Genomic DNA, 23,501 nt, shown 5'->3' on the forward strand with positions numbered 1-23,501 from the left:
GTTGTTCTAAAGTAGGGGACCACATCATGCGTTCATTAAGAGGCGAAGTCAGTTTTCCTTTTTGTACCCCAAAGTATGAATCGTTGGACGATATAGAGATATAGAGATAAGGTTTGGAAACTTTGATAGTTTTAGGCAAGCATAGGTCCTGTTGTAGTGCAAATGACATGAGGAGGTAAGTTTACTTTACAACTAGATACTCATCGCTGATACCGTTACGAGATCATTGACATATCAAGATTCAGGGATCACTCATCCTGGGGCATTAACTTTCATTTTATTCTGGGCACTTGGCAACAGTTTTCGCAACACTGGTCCCCAACATAACATCTAAGCCTTAAATTAGCCGTATTGACCAACCTGTCCCAAAGTGTGTGTAAATCAAAGTTACGGAAAACCCTTTCATTTTCTTATGTCGCGTCATTTGTTTCTTTTCATTTTAGTGTCACTTGACCTTTCTTTTGCGAAAATGTCTAATACTAATTTTCTATTGTTAAAATTGAGATGATGTAGATTTCATATAGGAAAAACAAATGTCACTGTCAAATGCCAATTCTCGTTAAAAGCAAAGGGGTATTACTCAATTAGGAAGTGGCGAAGACCGAGCCCGAATAAATCTCTATAACGTTCAAATCTGTAGACCGTCTAATATCCCTTCAGTCTAAATATACACACTCATTTAATGGGATCTAGACCTATGTGGGGGATATTTTACAATTGCTACATACAACTTTAAACGACTCTTAAATCCGTATTTTAGGAGTTAAGCTCGGTGTTGTCTTTTTTTCTCCCTCGGCAAATTTCCTATTTTGTGAATTTTAAAATTTTCCAATGTGCATGGTAGCGACGGTACCTAATTTCGACTCCGCTAATTTTTAAATGTAAAAATTCACCGTTATAGGGTGTATAATCGGACCGAGCTTATGGAGAGAAGCAAAAATAAAAAGAAAACAATAAACTGCAAAATAAAAAATTTCTTTAACAGTTTATTGACTGTTGCCGCATGCGGCTAATGCGCTTTTGAAGACAACCCCTTTTATAGGTACCTGTATTTGAATCTAGTTGCTTTCTAAAGGCTCAACCATCTGTGTCTTAGGTAATAATTACCAACCAGACAATGAATTGCTTGTTCACACAATCTACGATTAAGAAAATACGGTTAACAATTATCTCTTATTTGAAATTGAGCTACATAGGACTATATACAAGACAAATTTATAGTAAACCGACTCCTTAGCCCCATTTGTCACTCCCTTCAACTACACTTTTTCCTCTCCGTTGTCATCTCCATCTACGCCTTTCTCCCCTTGTGCTTTTGCAGCCAATGCAGCGGCCTTCTTACCCATTGACTGTGCAAAGCGCCTCAAGACAAACGGAAATGCCACAGTCAAGACTACAACCCATGCTACCAATATACCAAAATTACGACCCAATTGTCCCTTATAAACGTCGAAAAACACCGTCTTGGTGGCTTCATAACTATTGTGTATCGGCATAGCGTATCCATAACGGAAAAAGTTATTGGTCAACGCCATTACCGTATATGTAGGGGCAATATTGACAATAACCCAAAATATTAACCAAAATCCAAGTAGAGGGGGATAAATTGGTATAATCAACATGGCCATTATTTCAGTGGCTAATCCAACAGCACACATAGTTAAAAAGGAAATACTCCAGTAGACCAAAAACCCTGATTTCCCATAAGTTGCATCGAAATTAACCTGGAAAGCCAATGTAACTAATCCAAAAACTAATGAAAGGAAGAAAAATGATAGAATCGATGAAATGTACCGGTAAAGCAAGTAATGAATTCTTTTCACTGGCGTCTTTGCCACTTTCTGATGTGGTTCGCTGAAAAAACTGACTTGGAAAAACGAAACAATAATCAAATAAATGAATCCCAACTGCATTGGCGCATTCAAAACATGATTTGTCACTGGGAGCCTATCCACCACGGTAAACTGCACTGGTTGGGCCAATACTTGTTTTTGTGATGCTGATTCAATAGTTGAGTTTTCAACAAGTTGTGAAATCATGCTAGATTGTTGATCCAACCAAAAAGTCTCCGTCTTTTCCAATTGGGGTGTCACATACAGCGGCACAACGAGAAAGTCGCGAGCCGTTTCATAGTAAGCCGTAATTGTGTTGTCTGATACATTATATCGTGTGTCTCCATTCACCAATGCTTGGTAATAATTGTAGCTAGCATTAGGCTTGACATATATTGCTGACCAGTACAATTGATGATGCACTTGTCTCAAAATTTCTCCTCTGATGGTATTATTATTATCTTGTGCGTGTGTTTCAAACTCGCTTTCTTTGTATATATACCAGTTTCCAATTGCTTTTGCTTGTGGTCGCTGTAAAATTTCCTCCATAGAGTCTCCAAATACTGGTGGGACTCCCTCAATGGTGTTTTCGTCACCGATAACTACCAACATCTTCAATTCCTTTAAATTATCCAGAATTTCATAATATGAACCCCAATATATTGAAAGGGCAGTTAAAATCAATGTGGCCATTAGCATATTAATTAAAACAAATCTTTTGTGTATTTGCATTCTATGTGACTTGTATTCCCGACTAAAGAATGATACGTATTGTGGTGGTGGTGGTGTGGCCAGTTGCTGATTCTTTTTGTCGTGAACTAGTTCTGACTGTGGCTGTTCCTCTCTGTGGTTTGAGATCTTTTCGCCACGTTCTATACCTTCTTGGTCATTTTCATCAAAGTTGGGAGTAGCAGATGAACCGTCATCCATGTTCATCAATTGGCGACGTTGATCTGTTGGTCTTTCATCCATATATGTATCGTTATCTCTTTCTAGCGAATTATTGGAAATATCTTCACTTTTATCGCTCATTGAATGGAATTGTATTAATAGCAAGTGTTATTGAGGAAGAGTAAGTGGTACTCTATATAATATATATATTAATATGTGAATTAAGCTGGTGATATGGAAATGAAGTAGATTTATGATTGATTATATATGATTTTTTTTTCTTATATTGTCTGTAATGTATGTAATGTGTGTAATGTGTGTAATGTGTGTAATGTGTGTAATGTGTGCAATGTGTATTTGTAATGGCCGTTTGTTTCTTTTCATTTTAGTGTCACTTTACGTTTCTTTTGCGAAAATGTCTAATACTAATTTTCTATTGTTAAAATTGAGATGACGTAGATTTCATATAGAAAAAACAAATGTCAGTGTCAAATGCCAATTCTCGTTAAAAGCAAAGGGGTATTACTCAATTAGGAAGTGGCGAAGACCGAGCCCGAATAAATCTCTATAACCTTCAAATCTGTAGACCGCTCTAATATCCCTTCAGTCTAAATATACACACTCATTTAATGGGATCTAGACCTATGTGGGGGATANCGAGAAAATTTAATTTTGTAGTTTTTGTGTGACTTTAATTTCAGTCACTACTATTCTTAATTTGATAGTAGCCCTTGTTTCCACACTTCTTTGGAAAGAATAGAAGAGCCTTTATTGCTCACTGACTCGTGTACAATGGTACTTTTACAAAACTAATCAACGTAATCTGTGTCCATTACATTTTAAGCTTTATTCTTTTGCGGTTTTAAATATTTTGGAGGAAAACGTTGCGAAATACTGAATTATGTTCTTCTTTTAGTTTATATGAAGAATTGTTGCTTTGAAGTTGAGATTTGACTGTTTTGTCTTGCTGGTAAACTATGACTTGAAGCATAGAATTTCAGAAGAAAACTAGATAGGTTGGGTCATCACCAAAGTTTGTTTCTGCAAACATACATTCTGCTAGGGCAATTTTTTAAAAGCCTATACGGTGTCAATCCCTGAGAGACATGTGGCTATTAAGGAAGCAGAAGCTGGTTGGGATCTTGAATGTGCAACTTGCCCATTTGCATTCCAAAACCTTCACTTTGCTTTGTTGTGTGACGTAATCAAGACAAAAAAAAAGACAATAGGAAGAATAAGTTACATATATTCGACTAACCTCTTTGAATAAGGGGACATGGTACAAACTGTAAAGGCCAACCCCTCTCAGCAACTTTGGTCCACACTAGATGCTTTGCACGCTTGGTCAATCCAGCGCTGGACCCATATGAGCCCGACCACAAATTTATGCTGTCTGTATTATATTTCTAGCCGCATGTTAAAAGCCACATGCATATGTCACAGTTTTCTCTCTCTCTCTCTTTATTTGTATTTATTTTTTATTTATTGTTTATTTATTTTTCTTTGTGACCAAATTTCATGTTTGCTTTTTATAGAAAGACCCCAAGAAGTTTTCCCGAGGAAAGAATTGCAGTTTATAAAAGCAGTTAAAGTAAACCTTCAAGCGTTTTCTTGATGTTTCTGCAGAAGGGGGGTGGTAGGGATAAGACAAGTGGTCTGACACTACTGCTTCCTGTTGTGGAACTTTAAGAGCAATTGGGCCAAACCATATCAGGTAATTCTTAACTTACCATGTTTGTGTAATTTCTACCCTTTTTTACCAAAATTCTTTACATATCTAAACGCTTTACAGCAATTTTAATCTCATTTTTAAATTCACGCACACACACTCTCTCTTCGTCTTCTTTTACTGAAAGGTATAGCCAAGTATGAGTGACTCCAACAACAAGTACCCTCCACCCGAATACCCCCCATCAGGTGCTCCACAATACAACAATGATGGCAACAACAACAACCACGATGGCACCTACTATGTGCAGCCTGACTTGGAAAATGTAAACAATGAAAAACCACAACCTTCACAAGACTTTGACCAGAGTTTCAAGATTGAAAAGCCAAGATTGAACGATTGGCCATTCACCATTTTCTTTTTGCTAGTAGTTGCTGGATTCATTGCGGTTGCAGGTATAACTTTGAATGGGTTGAGAGAGACATACTCCGACCAAGGGTCTGGTATCTATGGCTCATCTAATTCATTCACCGTGAATAGAAACACTGTCATTCTTTTCGCCTTTGTTATTGTCTTGTCGATAGTATTGGCTGCGTTGGGGCTTTTATTCATCCGTACATTTGCAAAACAGTTTATTTATGTCGCATGCGTCTTGAATGTTGTACTATCGATCGGAACTGCCATCTTTTACTTTGTTGAGCATTACTACAGTGCTGCAATTGTGTTTTTGATATTTGGATTGTTTGCTGCATTTTGTTATTGGAGATCGAGAAGTAGAATTCCCCTCAGTGCAACAATATTACGAATTGTGATTGATGTCATGAAGCAATATCCATCAACCTTGGTCACAGCATTTTTTGGACTCGTGATTAGTGCTGGTTTTGGTGTATTATTCAGTGTTGTGATTGTCGGTACTTATGTCAAGTATAAGCCAAACGCGGATAACACCGCGTGTGAAGTTGGAGGGGGATCGTGTAGCCAAGGCAAGTTGGTTGGTGTTCTTGTATTTGTGTTCTTTGCTGGATACTACATATCTGAAGTTATCAAAAATGTTATTCACGTCACTATTTCGGGAATCTATGGTACATGGTACTACTTGTCCAATTCCGACCAAGGTGCTCCAAGACACCCTGCTTTATCATCGTTCAAAAGGGCTTTGACTTACTGCTTTGGGTCCATCTGTTTTGGTTCGTTGATTGTGGCATTTATCCAATTGGTGAGACAATTGCTCAACATTGTGAGGTCGCAATTTGTCGATTCATTTGCTGGCCAGTGTGCTTTAATCATTGTTGATTTCATTGTTGGCTTCATTGACTGGTTAGTTCAGTACTTTAACAGATATGCCTATTCGTATGTCGCACTTTATGGAAAATCTTATCTCCGCTCAGCTAAAGACACTTTTGATATGTTTAGATTCAAAGGTATGGATGCATTGGTTAATGATATGTTCATCAATGTGGCATTGAACTTTTACTCATTGTTTGTTGCTTATTTGTCCTCGTTGTTGGCATATCTTTATCTTAAATTTACCAAGCCTGGGTACAATTCTGATGGTAACTACTATGCTCCTGTTGTGGCATTTACATTTTTAATCTCGATGCAAATCGCTAGTATCACCTTGAGTGTTATAGGTTCAGGTGTTGCCACATTCTTTGTGTGCTTGAGTAAAGACCCTGAAGTCTTGCAAATGCTGCAAAGAGACGAATTATTCAACCAAATTCAAAGAAACTATCCTCAAGTGTATGAAAAGATCAATACAGATCATTAGTATTGCGTGTATTCTAATATAAGCTAAGTTAATTCCAAATGGCTTCATGATGGTAGATTCTCTGATTTTAGTCGCGACTTTGTTCACAATTTTGGTGACAACCAAAAAAAATAGCACGGTTAAGTAAAGACTCCAGCAAACACACGCAATCATAATAATGTTGACCCTTGCCATTGGCGACTTGTTTATTCCTGAAAGAGCTATAGATATTCCCAAGAAGTTTAAGAAACTATTGGCTCCTAATTCACAAACCGTACCCACCAACAGCAAAATTAATCGCGTTGTATGTTTGGGTAATATTCTCAATTCAACATCGACTCTACAGTTTTTAAACAATATTTCACCAAGGTTTGAGCTAGTGAAAGGCGAATACGATGATGCTAGTATTGTATCACAACAGTTGCAATTGATTGCAGATTCACAGTCTAAGTCACTGCCAAGAAGGAGTGGCAATTCTGCCATGAAAGTTCCCATGTACAGTCGATTCGTGCATGATAATTTGAAAATTGGGTTCACCAGTGGATACCAGATTGTTCCACGAGGCGATCCATTGGCCCTAAGTGCCTTCGCAAGAGAGTTGGACGTGGATGTGTTGATATGGGGTGGAACGCACCGAGTTGAAGCTTATACGTTGGATGGTAAATTCTTTGTCAATCCGGGAAGTGCAACTGGTGCGTTCAGCTTTGATTGGCCCGAAATTGAAGAGGATGACGAGGATGAGAAAGAAAAGGCAGACGAGGAGACGGAGGACGCTCAGAGAGAACAAAATAAAGAGACGGCGACCATGGATGAAGCAAATGAAAATGAAGGACCTACAAATCAAGAACAAAAGGACACAAAAGAACCAGAGGAGAATACAAATTTGCAGGAGAACAAAGACAAAGGAGACAATGAACTGGAAGCTTTCAAGAAAACACTATATGAAGTGACAGAGTTAAACACCAACATCCCCTCGTTTTGTATACTTGATACCAAGGGCTCTACGTGCATTCTTTACATCTACACGTATTTCAACAACGAAGTCAAAGTGGATAAAGTCACATATAATAAAGAATAAAGCACATTTTATTTTTCAAGCTTGTACCGAACTATAATGTAATACAAAGTCTTTTCTAATCTTTTCCCAATTATGGGGGTCAAAGAAAATGTAAACCCCCTTCTCTACATCCTGGCCAATCAACACTGGCTCCACGTTGCTATCCTTTGTTAGCCAGACTTGAATATCTTTATGGTATCGCCAATTTCGAGCAACCAATTCCCTAGCAGCATACTCTTGCAAAGTGTCCCTCGGTTTCATATAAAATATGTAAAACAAAGTTTCATCGGTGAAGTTTTGGATCTTAGAATCACATGTTGAGGGGTCTATTTGATGGTTCTTCAACTGAGAATTTTGTAGATGTAACGGTATTTGAAAATGTGGTTCGACTTCACTTCGAGAAGTTTCCAGCCACGGGCTTGCAAGATTCTTTAAAATGTTGACATTGGGTGATAGGTCCAATCCACACTTGCTGATGTCTTGACCAATTGCAAAACTCGTAAAATCCGACTGCTCCATTCTTACCAACGAGGATAAGCCTTGTAGACCATATTTGGCTAAATCATTAGCCTCTGTGTTTGTCGGTAGCGTTGTTGCTTGACTAGATCCAATACTTGCACCCGTATTTACCATATTGACTCTGTTGTATGTTGTGATGTTGATGAAGTGGGTGATAATCAAAGACTTAACACGGAATTAAATTTTTTTTTTTTTCATTTTTGTTCTTCCTCTCCAGATGTCAAAATTGCTTTAACCATCGCAAAGCAGCAAGGCAACATATACTCTTCTTTTTCCTTGTCATTGATACACAGCTTGAAACAATGCCAGAGTCTAGAAGAAACATTCCCAATATTATCATTACCGGTACCCCAGGATGCGGTAAGTCATCACATTCGCAATCACTAGTCGACCAGCTAAATCGAGGATTCGCCAAAGAGACAACGATAAAGTTCAAGCATTTCGATGTCAGTGCCTTTGCAAAAGAACGTGAATGCCTTGAGTCTTACGATAAGGACCTAGATACCCATGTTGTTGACGAGGATAAATTGTTGGATGAATTGGAACCAGAGTTGGAAAAAGGTGGTGCTATCGTAGATTGGCATTGTTGTGAGATATTTCCTGAACGGTTGATTGACCTAGTTGTTGTTTTACGAACAGATAATTCGAAGTTGCACGAGAGATTGACAAAGAGGAATTACAAGGATAACAAAATACAGGAGAATTTGGACTGTGAGATAATGGAGGTCATCTTAACAGAGGCAAAGGAGAGCTATATACCTGAGATTGTTATTGAATTGAGAAGTGATAAAGCTGAGGACTTGGATGAAAATGTGGATAGAATTAGCGCCTGGGTTGAAAATTGGATCAAAGACCATCCAAGGGGAGTTACAAACGAATTGCAAGCCGCGGATGGTGCGGTTAACGACAGCGATGATGACGAGGAAGATAATGAGGATGGCGAGTTGGTAACCAGTGGAGAAGATGAAGGTCTGTATGTTCCAGACGAGGAGGAAGATTCAGATGATGCTCTTGCTAGTTACCACGAGTCGGAAGACCCCGCTACTGTGGAAGAAGGTCTTACCGACCAGCAGAAGTTCGATCTTGAGCAAAAAGAGCAAAATGATGTGGATGTACTTAATGAAGAAGACGAGGAAACGAATGAGTACGATGAGCACCAAGAGGATGTGTCGGAGTAAACATACAATATGTATTCTTTCAATAGATATCAGTAACCGACTATTTGAAACTCTAAATCAATTTTCATTTCTTGACAGTTTGATTCTGTTCTTCAAACAAATTGACAAATTTTTGCACCTTGCCAACTTTGATGAACTTGAACTTCTTGTTTTGCTTTATGTACGATGGAACAGCAGCAGAATCCGAGTTATACGCAAATTGCAATCCATATTTGTCGTCAGTATTGATCATCGACACTGAATGACTTGAAGACATGCGCGATACCGCCCTCCTTTTAGTCGGCGATTGGAAAGATGACTTGCGCGAAAACTTCATTATTTCGTCATCATCACAAAACTCTTTCTTTGGCGACGAGGATGAAAACCTGTGCACTTGAAAGTCATTGGTATACTCGTTGTCAGATTCCTCGTACGAAACTTCAACCAAGTCATCGAGGTGTATGTGATTTTCTGGCGTCAAAGGTGAAAACCTAATAGCCTCGTCCAATGCATTGCCTTGGAACAAAACTTGCTGTTCGTCTCCATTCAACTGCTTGTCATCATCGTTGTGTCTTAAATTATCTATATTATCAAGAAAAGTGTGTTTAAATTTCAATCCCTTCTCTTCGTCACTAATCTCACTAAACCTTCTTCGGAATTCGTCAGTTAATGTCTCATTGGAAACCAATGGCTCGATGATACCTCCTTCATTTTCATCTGCTAAATACAACGCATCGTCCTCACTGCATTCTAAAGTCGAATCACTGACGTCGGAGTGGGAATGCATACCATCATTCTTTGGTCTGCTTTTGCCTTGATTCTTTAACAACGTATATGTTTCCTTTATGTACTGCTTAATCTCAGCCACCAATTCACCTCTTTGGTCGCAAGACTGTAGTAGGTGAAAGTTTTCATCTTCTTCTAATATGAAAGATTCCGGGGAATCAAAATTGGAAATAATTAATTTAAAGCTGACAACGAATACATCTTTTGTCAGAAGTGCATCTGGATGAATTTTGGTTCGTTTCTGATTAGTGATAATATCGTAAAGGTAGCTTTGTCTCAACAAAGCATTTGAGTCACCACCTAGCTGAACCACTGAAATCATGTTCCTCTGTAACAATGCAAGAAGGTTAGATGAGCCTCGACGTACTAGCGCATTTAGTTCAATATTAACTGATATTTCAACACAGCGATTGCTGCTGCATTCCTCTGAGATTCGTTTATGTTTCGATTTTGATATGGAATGGATTAAATATGCAACTTTCCTTGGTATATCTGACGAGTGGATAAAATTTGGTTTTATTTGATCATTACCCGAAACTGCGGAACGGGTTAATCCACGAGCACCAAGCTCCAGTGGCCGACGATTGATTGTTTTGTTCAAGTTCATTATTGATGACTTGAAAGTCTTGGGGGTAATATCTTTTTGTGACTATTTGGATGCCTGGTAGAATACACAGGTGCAACTAAAACAAACTTGAGCGTAGGAGGGTAATATTAGTCCAGTAATATGCTGTGTGGAGTTAATCAACTGATTGCAACCACCGTACTTTGTCTAATCTGATATTGATCTTCTTTAAAATCGTGGCCTATTGTTGCCCTTTTGTTTACTTTTCGGATTCTGGCGCTACACTTTGTGAAGTTTTTCTTTTTTTTATTCGTCTCTTTGGGAAAACCTCCATGCCGCAATAGATCAGAGTCAAAACTGTATCTTTCAAACGTCAAACATTCCTACTGAGCACACACACACAGCTGTTGGGCAACATACAATCAGCCATGTCATCCTACTATTTTGCTATGATTGGAACTCGTGATAACCCCTTATACGAAGCTGAGTTTTCGTCCTTCAAAAATGCGCCATCTTCTATCGTTTCGCCTGCATCTCAAACGTCGGTCATTCCAGGCACGTCACAACAACTTCCCGGAAAATCACAATTTACCACATCCACGAAAGAATTGCTACCGTTTATAGCAAATGCAAGCCTCGACATAATAGAAGAACAAATGTGGTCAACACAGGTGTTGAATTTAGGCAAGATTGATCAGTTTTACGGGATTAATATTAGTGCATATTTGACCCAAGGAAGCATCAAGTTTGTCCTTTGCTACGACTCAAACAAGGATGATAATAGCATACGGCAGTTTTTCCAAGATGTCAATGAGCTTTATGTAAAGGTGTTGATGAATCCATTCTATAATGTAAATGATGCAATACTTGCTCCAGAATTTGATTACAAGGTGAAGCTACTAGCTAAAAAGTATTTATAAACAAGAGTATAGATCAATTTCGACTGGTGTAGTATGTAGATCTCAAATATAAATCAAATTGGTAAAAGTTAGACTATTCTGCCTTTTCTGCACCTTCTGGAGGATTTTGCAATACCTTCTCAGTTTCGATTTTGTAATCGCCATTACTGGTTTCAACAATGATGCCCTGTTTTTTCAAAGTTTCAAACATATCTTGAGGGATCCAGCCACCAGTAGCACTGAATGGACTAGAGACTGTCTCCATCTGATAATCACTCAAATCCAGTTGATGTTTATCCAAAAATTCCTCATCATACTTGATTGGAAATTCTGGGTCTTTTTGGTCCTGGTTGACAATTTCGTTTGCAACATAGGCATCCCACATGGCTTGCAATTGGATAATAGAACCTTCAACATAGAGGTAATCCTTTGGCGTTTTCAAGTCAAGGGCTTGTAGGTATGGCGATTTCAAGACTTTCAAGTGTGGAGATGCAACGGCAATCAAATCATGCCTGTTTTTGTTCAACTCAACTTCCCAAAGTCTTTCATTTCTTGTTTTGTAGTACATAAACTCATATTGCTGCTTTTCTGCTGGCTCCATCTCGGCAAATCCTGGAATATCTTCCTCTAAGTTGTACACTTTAGCTCCATGATAGGAGACAAAGTTTGGATAACTTGTCAAGATGAATGGCTTGATTGTGGAACTCTCGAAATCGATAAAGTAATTGCCCTTTTTAGATTCAATCACATTTAGTGGGTCCAAGTCAGGGACAAACAATTTTGGTTCGAATAACTGTTCAACATTTTTTATAGATTTTGAGTGAGGGTTCAATAACTTTGGAGTTATTGTTTTCAAATGTTCAAAAGTCTTTATTTGATCCTTCAAAAGCTGTTTGTCTGATACGTCACCAGCATCGGCATCGACAATTGCAAGTTTGTTCTTGGCGTTTTCCAACTCAATATCAGCAACTGATTCCATCACCTGTAACAGATTGGAAGCATCCCAGGGTCCATTATATTGATCGATTGTCTTTTGCGACAACTTGTTTTTACCCTTGGAAAATTGCCTCTCAACACTTGGACCAATTCTCCATCTCATTAACAACTTTTCGTCCTCCTCGCCGTTGTATGGTTCTTCAGCTTGTAATGTAGGTGCAACATCATTGTAAAAGTACAACGAACCAAATTTATTGAATTTGATGTTGAGAATATCGTCTTGAAACTTAGCAATTGGTTCAATTACTTGTTTCAATTTCTCATCAGTCTCCTTAGAATCAGGGTCTAACGGATGCCACTTTTTCATCAACAAATCACCTTCAATGAATTCTTGTAAAATGAATGGAGAGCCCACCTCATTCTCAGTATCCACTCCATACGAGATAACTTTGGGGACGCTTAAATTCAACTTCAAATTTAAAAAGTCTAAAGTGGCCACTTCACTCTTGATTCTGGAAGCGATTGCTGCCTTTGAATCTATCTTGTAAGGGATTCTCAATACCAATTCTTTACCGGTTGATAACGTTACCTTGTATATTCTATGGTGTTTTCCTTCATGAATGGAAGCAATGGAATTGACAACAAGTTTATCAGATTTAGAACCAATTAGCTCATCTGTCAAGTTATTTTGCAACAAAAATGCTCCTTTGTTCTCCTTTGGTGCAGTTAGTTCCTTAGAACCCACTCTGACTTTATTTAAATCATTGAGAAACGACGTCAACCCTTCAATTGAAAATACTGTCTCACGTTGCAATTTCATTAACTTGTCATTCTTCAACCATGAACCCCAACTATACTGAAAAAAGGGCGTCCTTTTAGGATCTTTTGAGTCAGACAACTTTGTGAATACTTCGGTGGCTCCATTGTCATTGGAAGTAGTACTAGCGTATTTTCTCGATACTGCGGTAATTCTTGCAATGCCTGCAGAATTTCTGGAAATGGGCACTCCTCTCAAACTATTTCTTGCAATTCTAGATAACATGTTGTAAGAAATAGTTTTAATCTAATGGAAAGGGAAGAGAGTTGAAAATCGGAATGGCAAAACTGTATCAAAAAAAAAATCATCTAGAAAAATTGAAAGTGAGTCACGTGAACAGATGAGTTTTGCGACCCTTTGCAACATTTCACACTTTTAGTCTTACATAGTATTACATTAAACATGTACACAATATCTATCTATCTAACTTTAAGTTCATTTTGCATACTAGCTTTCAAATCCATACATGTACTGGCTATCAATGCATAGATCTACTGAATGGACGTTTAATATTTCGTGGTAAGAGCTTGATGCTCCTAGGAGTTCTTTTGACAAATTATCCATGTCACTAGTATGGCCGTCAGTCAAGGTGATTTCCAACAATTTGTTTTCAATCTTTTTGAATACCTCGGCACATTTCTTTGCTACAACCCAGTCACTTCCAAATGCTTGAAATATTTCTATGCAATAGCATATCTCCGTTTTTGATTCCATTAGATCGATGGCCCATTTGCATAGACAATACAAGATTGTAGTACACACCATAAGAAACCGGTACAATGTGGTCCAATTCAACGGGAGTGACTTGGACTTGAATAGCTTGTACGTTGATGACAAGGTCTGCAAGCACGCTTTACCCAAGGTGTCTAGCTTGTCCTGCAGCGGTTGTGGGTTCAAGTATGAAGGGCGGTAAAGAAGGATAAGCAAATGGTTGTACCTAGCAGTGAACCACGGTATCAGCGCCCTAAAGGCTAGTGATTGTTTGGGCCTGGTTGTCGTATGCTCCAACTCATTTGCATTACTATGCCACTCCTCAATTTCATCGCGTAGTTCTTGCAAAACCTGCTCGCGCAAGGCTTCTTCGGGCTGACCCTTGTTTTGGAAATGCTTATGCACGTTAACCGAATGAACTCTTCGCAAAATTTGTCCTTCAATTTGTCTCAAGTGAATGACTAGTCGATAAGTGGTAATGTCATCTAATTCATCGTCATCTAGTATCTGCGGAAACGGGACATTGATATCATCATCATGGAGAGCCACTGGTCTACCCAACGTTACCGAGGTCAATCGGTCAATTGTGTAAACAGACCACAAAAGTCTCGTTCTCATTTCGATTTCTCGTGTCGTCATCCGTTCCGCTTCTTGCTTGGAAACCGCCTGGTTCAATCCCAAGTGTATGGCCATTCTAGCCAACTTTCCAGCAATTTCCCACGCAATAAATTCGGCCGGGTTGAAAAATGAGTACAATGCCAATAGCATTAGATTCTTCATGCTAACTATATCATTTTTGGAAATGTTATTGTGTACGCTAGACAATGCCATGGAGACAAAGTATTCAGAAATCCGTTTCTCCCTCCCGATAATTCCCGATCTTTCCAAATGGGTGCCTCCAATCGCCAACACCATATATAATTCATATTGGTCCTGGAACTCTTCCAATGACACACAGTCACTATCGCCCTGAAACATTTGATTGAATTTGACGAGAAATTCATTCTTGTTTATCACCGGGCATATCCTGTACGTGTGCATAAAGAATGCATTCATTATTCGTGTTAGCAAAACTTTATCAATTATGGGTGGTATGATGCTAACATTTGAATTTGTCTTGATACCAACTGCACCGTACAAGACTTTGGAAATTTGTTTTGGATAAGCGTCAAAACTTGGAGCTCGAGCGTCGATGGGATTTAGGGTCACAGGAGGAGTTGAGAGTGATGAAAACGATTCAAGCTCGTTGTTGTGGCTTTCTGATGGATCGTCTTTTTGTGGCTGTTCCTGTTGCTGTCCGCTACTTGGGGTCATGGATCTCAAATCAGAATGGTTAGGCTCTATACTCGCATAAGACATGTTGTAGTTTGTCTGTAGTTGGGGATGGAATAATCTGGCTGGCGGATTTTGCATTTGGTCCAGTTGTTGTGTAAGGTACGACAGACTATCCAGAATTGCAGGACTCAAGTTTTCAAGGCCATGAGATATGTTTGGACTTTTTGGGTTTAATATATCATGTGGGGTTGTTGGTCCTTCTTGCTTATTCTTCAACTTGTCCTTCTTCGTCACTCGTTGTTTCCGGGGCACATATTGACACTCTTCTCCTGCCTTGTCACAATTTGAGCACTCTGGCTTAGCTTTGTTGCATTTTTTCTTTAGTTTCCTGCACCTCAAGCAGCTAGTCACTTTAGCTACTGGCTCATGGCTAATTTGCTCGATTTGATGATGATTGAAGTTGTTGCCATTTCCATCAGTTACTGGAAATTTTTTTACTCTGAATTTTGTCACGGATGGGTCTGGTGACAGCATGACGAAGCAGTCAAGTTTGTAGTTGTTCTTTTGTTTCGCTAATTGTCCTCTTACAATCGAAGGTGGATTCTTAAGCTGGCAAGTTTTGAAAGTTTTTTGGTTTTTGTGATTTGTCTTTGCCCCAAAGCTTTATTTTCTTTGCAAAAGCTTTTTTTTTTCAGTTTATGCCGCTACGGGTCGGATTAGATATGGCGCCACAACGTTTTACGATACGGGAAAAGACTGATATATCTAATTATCATCTTTTCCTTTGAAAGAAGAACAATCATTTGAAATCATTCACCACACACACAGACACACACGCAGACACATAGAGAAGTCTTCACAAATGACTAAAATACAACCACTCTTCAATAGAGTTGCCATAATTGGTGGAGGTCCGGCTGGTCTTGCTGCCGCTAAAGCGCTTGCTTTGGAACCTGTTGAGTTTGCAGCAATCGATGTTTTTGAAAGGAGAGATCATTTCGGCGGTTTATGGTACCACAATGGTGACAAGTCTTTGATTCACCCTCATGTTCCGAGTACAGATCCATTCGCAGGTGAGACTGCCGAGAAGAACGCCAATGCGTCAGACTTGTATTTTTCAGCAATTTACAAATTCATGGAAACAAATATTAGTCACTGGTTGATGCTGTACGGTAATGTCCCTTTCCCCACTGGGACATTCACTTTCCCAGAAAGACAGAAGGTGTTACGATATATCAAAGAATACGTCGAAACCATGCCACAAGAAAAGGTAAATATTCGGGTAAACTCCAATGTGATTCGAGTGGAAAAGGTAGGAAAAATATGGGAAGTTGAGGTGGAAAATGGCGACAATGGGGTGTCTTGTTTGGAGTATGATGCTGCAATTATCGCTAATGGTCATTTTAACAGTCCGTTTATTCCCGATGTTGCTGGATTGTCTGAATGGAACGAGAATATCCCCCATTCCATTCTTCATTCAAAGTATTTTGAATCACCAAACACCTACAGGGGCAAAAGAGTGTTGGTTATTGGCAATGGGGCTAGTGGTGTGGATATTTCGACCCAAATCAGCACTGTGGCGGAAAAGGTTTATGTCTCGGTGAGGGATTTGGATAACATTGGGTTTCAAAGTGACTTGATTGATTATATTAGCTTGATTGAGAAATACGAGTGTAAAGATAGGTCCGCTGTTACAACAACTGGCGAGAAGTACAGCAACATCGACGTTGTTATTTTTTGTACTGGTTATTTCTACAGCATGCCATTCTTGCGCAAGAACGGCGTAGAAAAAGATGGATCTCAAGTATACGACGTGTTCAAACAAGTATTCAATGTTTATGATCCATCACTTACATTTGTTGCGTTATTGAAGAATGTTACTCCTATGCCTTTATCAGAATCACAATCGGCCTTGATTGCCAGATACTATAGTGGAAGGTACGAGCTTCCAAATCAAGAAGAGAGACAAAAATCGTACGAAAAAGATTTAGCAGAGAAGGGATGTGGATCCAAGTTCCACGTTTATGGGTACCCACAAGACGTAGAGTATTATCGACATTTGCAAGAGTTGATTGATAAACAAGCATTGAGAAGCCCAGGGTTAATTGCACCGATTTGGGATGAAAACTTGGCACATGAGCGTCTGAAATCCGCAGAACTAAAGGGCAAAAGGTTACAACAACTTGTTGAGCATGTTAAGAAATTGAGATCTGAGGGGAAGGATTTTGAATTGCTTCATTAAATAGGGTTAATTGCTTTTGAAATACATGCGGCTGATCACTTTTGCAACACTTTTTTGGTGTGGTCTTTATTTTTTCTCTAATCATTTTTACAACCAACATTTGACCCACACGTTTAAACTACTCTCCGCCATGCAAGCTCAGCTACTCAAACAGAGTGTTAACAATCAGCAATCGCAATTGTTAATTCACGAATTGATAAGTGTCTCCATCTATTGCGTGACGTTTTTGCGCGATGTATTTGAAGAAAACAACTATATCGACACCAAGTATTATAACGAGAGATACCCTAGACCCGACTCTAATTACATCCGAACAAAGAGGTTAAGACGTGGGGTTACTAATTTTGCTGACCTGATTATCAAATGTGTTGATGAAGGTATTAAGGATTCAATTGAAAAGGAATATTTGAAAGCCGTTCTGTTTGCAATTCAGTTACCAAATGATTGTGGGTTCACCGTATGCGAAAACTACTTGTTTGGGATTGATTACTTGACGAACCAAGTACTGTTCTCAATCAACAATATGGAGACAGAGATTGAGATGCTTGACTATGACCAAATTATTAGCCAAATACAAGGAATGATCAAAAGGTTAATTGTCTTAACACAGACATTTGATGTGTTACCTCGGAAAAAGTCAGTTTTGATAAAGTTGCTCTTTAATGATCTGTGTCCTCCAGATTACCAACCGCCTCACTTTGAAGATGCCACAGACTTACCTCCAACCACAATTAAAGTCAACAAAGAAACTGGAGTAAACGATCTAGGCTCTGTTAATACAGGTAATAACCAGGTCAAATTGAGCATTTTGATTGCAGATAAAGACGGAGTGAACTCCACCGATATTGACCCCTTTGAATTTTTCAACAATTCCAATGACTCCATCATTGGTGATGTTCCAGCTTCTTCTTTACACTTGGATAGCTTTTTGGAAACGAGCAAGAATGAAACAGCTGCACCTACACAGTATTTGTCACATATTTCCCCAACTTGTCAAAAATGTGATACTAAACTCAATGTCGTTGAGTATGGCTATAGCAAACCATTAAAGAGGCCACTTACTTGCATCAAATGTATGTTTGGGTCAGAAATAGATAAAGATCTCCTTGTGTTGCAAAAAATTAGGCTTTTGTGGGATTATCTTTGTCTTCACGAGTTTCCTAGCACTAATCTGTTGTTGGCGTTGACAAATTTGACTTTGAACGATGGTGATATCCTTAGACGTGTGCTTAACAATTTGTTTCAAGAAAATGTCCTCGTTGTAACTAAGGAAGGCCAATTTGAATCCGGTACTGTCAATTATCATATCGGATCGGGTGAGTTTGCTCCTATAGTTGAAGGGATAATTGATAATTATGGTACTCCCATGGTGAAGAATAGGCGCTATTTTGTTATATTTGTTCCTGTTATGCGTGAAAGGTTCCCGTATTTGTCATACGATGAATCAGTGGTTGATTTGTATTTCCCTAATATACAATTACCTAGAGTCAACTTTGTCAAACTCAATTTGAAAAAGTTTAAAGCTAGATGTTTACAAAGAGAAACTCAGTTTAGTGCCAGAATTGTACGTACTGTGATACCAGATTCTCAGGCATCCACAGGAGTGGTTAAGAAATATGGTGGATATAAAATTCCTCGTATTGTTGATGAGGAAACTGCCGATGAAAGCAAGGACGAAATTGATCTCGATGCGTCGTCTCTTGGATACACAGCACAAGAAAAACCTGGTAATACTATAGCAGAAACCACAAAGCAAATAAAGGACTTGTCATTTGCCGATTCGATGGTAATTTTGTCGCAAGAGCCATTGCCAGTGAGAACAGAGGAGGTAATATCAGTACCATCATTGCTGAAAAGAAAGGTTCAACAACAGCTGCAAGAGGTGCGGAAGAAAAGAAAGGTCAGTATCAACAAGGCTTAAGTAGTCGGGTTGTGCGTTTAATTTGTGTGTAAAAAATCATCCAATTAAGTGGTTTGTAGAATAATCGGAGCTAATAGTTCTGATTGGTAAACTTTTGTGATATATTAGGTTGCGCCATTGCGCGTGCCAGATGGGTGTTTAATAAATACACAAAATGCATTGACAAAAAGCGTAGTGAACATTTTAGTGAGAAGGGTTGCTTCGTAAAGAATGTATATTTGCTCTATGTGGGTATAGTGCAACAACTCTAGATTCTTCTAAAGAACCCTCTAGGCGGCTTGGAGTTTTGCGCTTTTCGGTTCCTTAGTTCTAATCATTATTAATTTTTTGTTCTCGCCTCTTTTTTCTAAAATGAATTCTCTTTTCTTTCTGCTTTTGGTTTTGCCAGTTTGCACTACCCAAGGATTCTTTTCTGTTGTTCAAATTGGCAAGTATTACGAATGAGGAGTAAAATTAGTGCTTCGTATGCGTAATCTAAACCCATGTTTTGGAGCAATAGAGTATGCATTACAAAGAGAATCTTTACGAAGTATCCCCATTCTTACCCCCCTTGTGAGGAACAGGTAAATAATAACACCACTTACTAATGTAGCATATACTATTTTGACTAATCTTGGTGTTCCAATTGGTGGTTTTTTCTATTTATACATTATTTCAACCTATCGGAAAATTGACAACCTACAGAAAAGACAAAGAAAAATAAAATAAATTTCTTTTTTTATTTTTTCCTTTAACTCTCTCGTTTAATTTTAGAAAATCGTAATTGATGATTAATTGGGTAAATTTTTTTTGTTTTGTTGGTTTTGGAAATAAAAAAACTCTGTCCTTGGGAAAGAAAAATTTTAGACGTCAAAGACAAACACACTGCAACACACACACAAACACCACTTCCTTCCCGCTCTCTACTATAGACGTTGACTTAACCTCATTCATAGCCATTTTCTTGTGAGTGTTTTGAAATATGACAGAATCACCTGCAACAATAAAGAGAAAGAGACATACGAATTCTAAATTGGGCTGTTTGAACTGCAAGCGGAAAAAGATTAGATGTGATGAGAGCTTGCCACTGTGTAAAAACTGTTTGAAAGGAAAGAAAGATACATGCTCATATTTGTCTTTACCACTGGACGAAATTGAAAAGATTAAATTGACTCACTCATTGAGAAATAGTCAAAACAAACTATTAAATTCAAACTATCGATTACCAGCAACAAATATCCTAACTACGTCAAGAAATGAACCTTTTGAACCTGCAGGAGGTAAGAAGATGAAAGTTGTCAACTCTTTGAGCAGCAGTGTTTTGGACTTTAAGTTTGAACTAGCCGATTTGCCTGTCCTTATACCCTCAATTACTTACCCACCATTGCAATACAATAATCTTTCGATGCAAGACTTTACCAATGAATTCAAGGTTATGAACGACTTTGATAGTGATGATTACACCACTGGCTCGCCAACTCAACTGTCAAAGAGAAACATTTTACCTAACGGCTTTGAGCACCGAATCACATTTAAAGTCGTGAACCCGAGGGCATTTAAACGCGTTGACTCAGCCCATGCCGTGACCACAACAAAAGTTGTTTCTGACTATAGTCTCCACTTGTTTATTGGTAAAAACACGTTGTTTGATTATATGAGTGACTTGTTTATGGACAAGATGTCTGATCAGGGGTTAAGTTTGGCAGTGCAGTGCATTGGTGAAGCTATACTTTTGAATCATTTAAAGAACAAACCACCGTCATCGAGAGCGGAAACTGATAAGAAGCTAATTGGGCGTCTTGAAAACCGTGTAAGGGAATCTTTCAACAAATGCTGCCAGATGTTGGAATCAAAAGTGGCCAAAATCCAACAAACAAAATGTGTAAACTATAATTACAATAGCGCTGGTGGTGATTTAGAGTTGGCAGCTTATACTGGTAACTTTTTAACTTTTAATTCAATCATTCTGAAGCAAGGCGTCAAGACGCATTTTAATACTATGAAGTTACCATTACTTGCATACAACACTTATTCTCGGTTGCAAGAGACGATACCAAGTAAAAAGTTGTCGGTTGTTTCATTGTTGAAGAAGAATTTGCAGTATAATGTAATAAGTGCCAATGTCCCATCATACAATCCACAATTTTTATTTGAAATCGAATCCAATTTGAGAAGTCTTGAATTCATCTTCACGCCTGAGGTTTTGTTCAAAGTCAAGGTTGATTCATCGATTCGGGCCGAATTTGAGACTTTGAAAGCACAATATTCATCCTTGATGAAATTCCTCAAGGATAAAGTTTTGAACATAATTTTTGCCTTGCGTGATGAAAGCAGTCTTTCAGTGTACCCCATTGATGCAATTTATGATGTGTTGCTGACCTGGCATGCAATGTGCCCACCAGAAGCTTTGGTGTATAAACCAAAGATTAGTTCGTCGTTTTATGACGAGTCAGTGTTTTTGAAAGATTTATCAACTACATTATACACCTATTACAGTGCAATTGCTGCTGCCTTGGATGCGGTGTTCCCCTCATGCAAGTATCTTTTCAGTTTGAGTTTCATACTTCCAGTAAGTCAATGTTACAGCGATAAGGAAACATTGACGGTATCGAAATATAACCCGTACACTAGGTCCTTCTTCAGTCATAAAATCGATGAGTTGTTGCAACGTCACATCATCTATGCATCTCGGTTATATGCTTTCTTTAAGAGACGGTTTGTCTTTTATCACAACAATATCAAGTGGTCAAATTACTACGATAATGCTACATTGATTAATAATAGGCTGAAGAGTAGGAAACTATCCAATGCCACCGAAGTGGCTATCAAGAGTTTCAATACAACATTAATACGACCGGAGCATTATCCAATTAGAGACAAATCAGTTGATCCATCGAACGCTGTCAACAATTACATCAGCTTCACTCGTGAAGATGACCCTTTAGTGAAAAACTTGTACGCTAGAAACATTGAAACGTTGAATATCTTTGATGAGACATCAATCTTGCAATTTGATTACGAGAGTATGTTGTTGCTTAAGGATTATCGATCATTTGACGACGAGAGTGAAGTTAGTCGTGAAGTTTTAAGTGCGAAGGATATTCGTGATCATTATGAAGATAGAATTACGATATTAGATGAAGCAAGTAGGAATTGGTAGTTAATCTAGAGGAAAACTTAATAGCATAAATTTTCAGTTCGTGAAGATAAAGAGTAAAAGGTAAAAAACTGTTAAATAGTGGAACTTTTTGGTAGCGTTCACAAAACAATTTTCTTAAGAGGAAAAATCTTTAAAGAGGCATCACTATTGCCCTACGTCCACAACTGCAACTTTACTCCTTTTTCAAAAACACAATGTCATCAATAATAGTACCGGGGGACAATCTTCCCATAGATCCTCCTTCGTCAACCAAGACCAAAGTAGGTCCAGGTATTTACAAGGACCCCAAATCGCAAAACCTCATCCCATCAACATCAGGTATCCTACACATTACAAAGAACCAGCAACAAAATTCCCAGCTTGTATATATCGAATCTAATACTAAACGGTACCTTCCTCACAACAACGATTTTGTGATTGGAACAGTGACAGGTTCCATTGGAGACTATTACAAAGTATCATTGCAAGATTATTCATCATCGGTGTTGTTATCATTTATGGCTTTCCCCAATGCCAGCCGCAAAAATCGACCCAATTTACGCAACGGCCAAGTTGTATATGCAAGAATTGTCAATGATGATAATGACTCTACGTTTGAAACTGAGTTGGAGTGTTTTGATGCGTCGAACAATCGAGAATCAGGAGGGTTTGGCGTTTTGGATGATTCCGGGTATGTGTTTGATGTGTCAATGAATTTTGCTCGTGAGTTGTTGTACAATTCTAAACTGCCGGTGTTGGAGCTACTAGCCACTCGCGTCCAATTTGAAGTTGCAGTGGGGATAAATGGGAGAATTTGGTTGAAGTGTGGCGAAGGTTTACAAACGGAGCAAGGACAACAACAGCAGCAGCAGCAGAACAGTGGAGGAAATGGGACTAACGATGGCGATGGTGATGGCGATGTTTCAAGGAGGAATAGGAATGATGGTGGGGATGAAGAAGATGATGCAGAAAGTTTCAAAAGTAGAAATTTGAAGAATCTCAAAGATACGTTGTCGGCGGTTGAATATTTGAGACGATGCCAAACGAGTTCACCGGATAAATTTAAGGAGCATTTACACAGCTCGTTTAAGAATAAGTGATTGTAATTAGGGTGCTACTACGGTCGCATCAAGAAACAAATGGCAAAGAAGAACTAATGTATGTTGCATAGGATGCTGTTTAGAGGATCCGTTTTCCGCTTCTGGTCAGCTTTTACAATTTATAGCAAGGTATAGCGATATACATCAATGTCACTTAGCACTGGAAACCTAATTTTGACTGGATAACTTAAGTAGAGTGTTTTTTTGGAATCTAGAACGGGACTGGGAGGAGGAGTTGTCTCAACAAATACCTCGATAG

The 23,501-nt window shown here is 38.6% G+C and overlaps 13 protein-coding genes across 13 annotated transcripts; 8 read left to right on the forward strand and 5 right to left on the reverse strand. All coding sequences in view use genetic code 12, as the record gives it.

Annotated features, from left to right (window-relative positions):
* Window positions 1-1,259: 1,259 nt before the first annotated feature.
* Window positions 1,260-2,864, reverse strand: CANMA_004553 (SNG1 family protein; the record flags this gene model as incomplete). The annotated part of the gene is made up of 1 exon (XM_051816842.1): window positions 1,260-2,864. The coding sequence occupies one exon, from the start codon at window positions 2,862-2,864 to the stop codon at window positions 1,260-1,262; it is 1,605 nt and encodes a 534-aa protein (XP_051669860.1).
* A 1,727-nt stretch (window positions 2,865-4,591) lies between these two features.
* On the forward strand, window positions 4,592-6,160 carry CANMA_004554 (choline transporter-like family protein; the record flags this gene model as incomplete). The annotated part of the gene is made up of 1 exon (XM_051816843.1): window positions 4,592-6,160. The coding sequence occupies one exon, from the start codon at window positions 4,592-4,594 to the stop codon at window positions 6,158-6,160; it is 1,569 nt and encodes a 522-aa protein (XP_051669861.1).
* A 157-nt stretch (window positions 6,161-6,317) lies between these two features.
* Window positions 6,318-7,217, forward strand: CANMA_004555 (uncharacterized protein; the record flags this gene model as incomplete). Its single annotated transcript, XM_051816844.1, has 1 exon — window positions 6,318-7,217. One exon carries the CDS (start codon window positions 6,318-6,320, stop codon window positions 7,215-7,217), a length of 900 nt encoding a protein of 299 aa, XP_051669862.1.
* A 15-nt stretch (window positions 7,218-7,232) lies between these two features.
* On the reverse strand, window positions 7,233-7,829 carry CANMA_004556 (NOT2/NOT3/NOT5 family protein; the record flags this gene model as incomplete). Its single annotated transcript, XM_051816845.1, has 1 exon — window positions 7,233-7,829. The coding sequence occupies one exon, from the start codon at window positions 7,827-7,829 to the stop codon at window positions 7,233-7,235; it is 597 nt and encodes a 198-aa protein (XP_051669863.1).
* Window positions 7,830-8,017: 188 nt separating this feature from the next.
* CANMA_004557 (uncharacterized protein) lies at window positions 8,018-8,893 on the forward strand (the record flags this gene model as incomplete). The annotated part of the gene is made up of 1 exon (XM_051816846.1): window positions 8,018-8,893. The coding sequence occupies one exon, from the start codon at window positions 8,018-8,020 to the stop codon at window positions 8,891-8,893; it is 876 nt and encodes a 291-aa protein (XP_051669864.1).
* Window positions 8,894-8,957: 64 nt separating this feature from the next.
* Window positions 8,958-10,265, reverse strand: CANMA_004558 (uncharacterized protein; the record flags this gene model as incomplete). Its single annotated transcript, XM_051816847.1, has 1 exon — window positions 8,958-10,265. The coding sequence occupies one exon, from the start codon at window positions 10,263-10,265 to the stop codon at window positions 8,958-8,960; it is 1,308 nt and encodes a 435-aa protein (XP_051669865.1).
* A 386-nt stretch (window positions 10,266-10,651) lies between these two features.
* On the forward strand, window positions 10,652-11,143 carry CANMA_004559 (trafficking protein particle complex subunit 2; the record flags this gene model as incomplete). The annotated part of the gene is made up of 1 exon (XM_051816848.1): window positions 10,652-11,143. One exon carries the CDS (start codon window positions 10,652-10,654, stop codon window positions 11,141-11,143), a length of 492 nt encoding a protein of 163 aa, XP_051669866.1.
* A 73-nt stretch (window positions 11,144-11,216) lies between these two features.
* On the reverse strand, window positions 11,217-13,100 carry CANMA_004560 (uncharacterized protein; the record flags this gene model as incomplete). Its single annotated transcript, XM_051816849.1, has 1 exon — window positions 11,217-13,100. One exon carries the CDS (start codon window positions 13,098-13,100, stop codon window positions 11,217-11,219), a length of 1,884 nt encoding a protein of 627 aa, XP_051669867.1.
* Window positions 13,101-13,322: 222 nt separating this feature from the next.
* Window positions 13,323-15,395, reverse strand: CANMA_004561 (Zn(II)2Cys6 transcription factor; the record flags this gene model as incomplete). The annotated part of the gene is made up of 1 exon (XM_051816850.1): window positions 13,323-15,395. The coding sequence occupies one exon, from the start codon at window positions 15,393-15,395 to the stop codon at window positions 13,323-13,325; it is 2,073 nt and encodes a 690-aa protein (XP_051669868.1).
* A 328-nt stretch (window positions 15,396-15,723) lies between these two features.
* CANMA_004562 (uncharacterized protein) lies at window positions 15,724-17,103 on the forward strand (the record flags this gene model as incomplete). Its single annotated transcript, XM_051816851.1, has 1 exon — window positions 15,724-17,103. One exon carries the CDS (start codon window positions 15,724-15,726, stop codon window positions 17,101-17,103), a length of 1,380 nt encoding a protein of 459 aa, XP_051669869.1.
* A 130-nt stretch (window positions 17,104-17,233) lies between these two features.
* Window positions 17,234-19,024, forward strand: CANMA_004563 (HORMA domain-containing protein; the record flags this gene model as incomplete). Its single annotated transcript, XM_051816853.1, has 1 exon — window positions 17,234-19,024. One exon carries the CDS (start codon window positions 17,234-17,236, stop codon window positions 19,022-19,024), a length of 1,791 nt encoding a protein of 596 aa, XP_051669870.1.
* A 961-nt stretch (window positions 19,025-19,985) lies between these two features.
* CANMA_004564 (Zn(II)2Cys6 transcription factor domain-containing protein) lies at window positions 19,986-22,163 on the forward strand (the record flags this gene model as incomplete). Its single annotated transcript, XM_051816854.1, has 1 exon — window positions 19,986-22,163. The coding sequence occupies one exon, from the start codon at window positions 19,986-19,988 to the stop codon at window positions 22,161-22,163; it is 2,178 nt and encodes a 725-aa protein (XP_051669871.1).
* A 194-nt stretch (window positions 22,164-22,357) lies between these two features.
* On the forward strand, window positions 22,358-23,242 carry CANMA_004565 (uncharacterized protein; the record flags this gene model as incomplete). The annotated part of the gene is made up of 1 exon (XM_051816855.1): window positions 22,358-23,242. One exon carries the CDS (start codon window positions 22,358-22,360, stop codon window positions 23,240-23,242), a length of 885 nt encoding a protein of 294 aa, XP_051669872.1.
* Window positions 23,243-23,501: the final 259 nt, after the last annotated feature.

The sequence above is a fragment of the Candida margitis genome (assembly GCF_024628925.1).
Source record: "Candida margitis strain CBS 14175 chromosome Unknown scaffold21, whole genome shotgun sequence".
NCBI lineage: Eukaryota > Fungi > Ascomycota > Pichiomycetes > Serinales > Debaryomycetaceae > Lodderomyces > Lodderomyces margitis.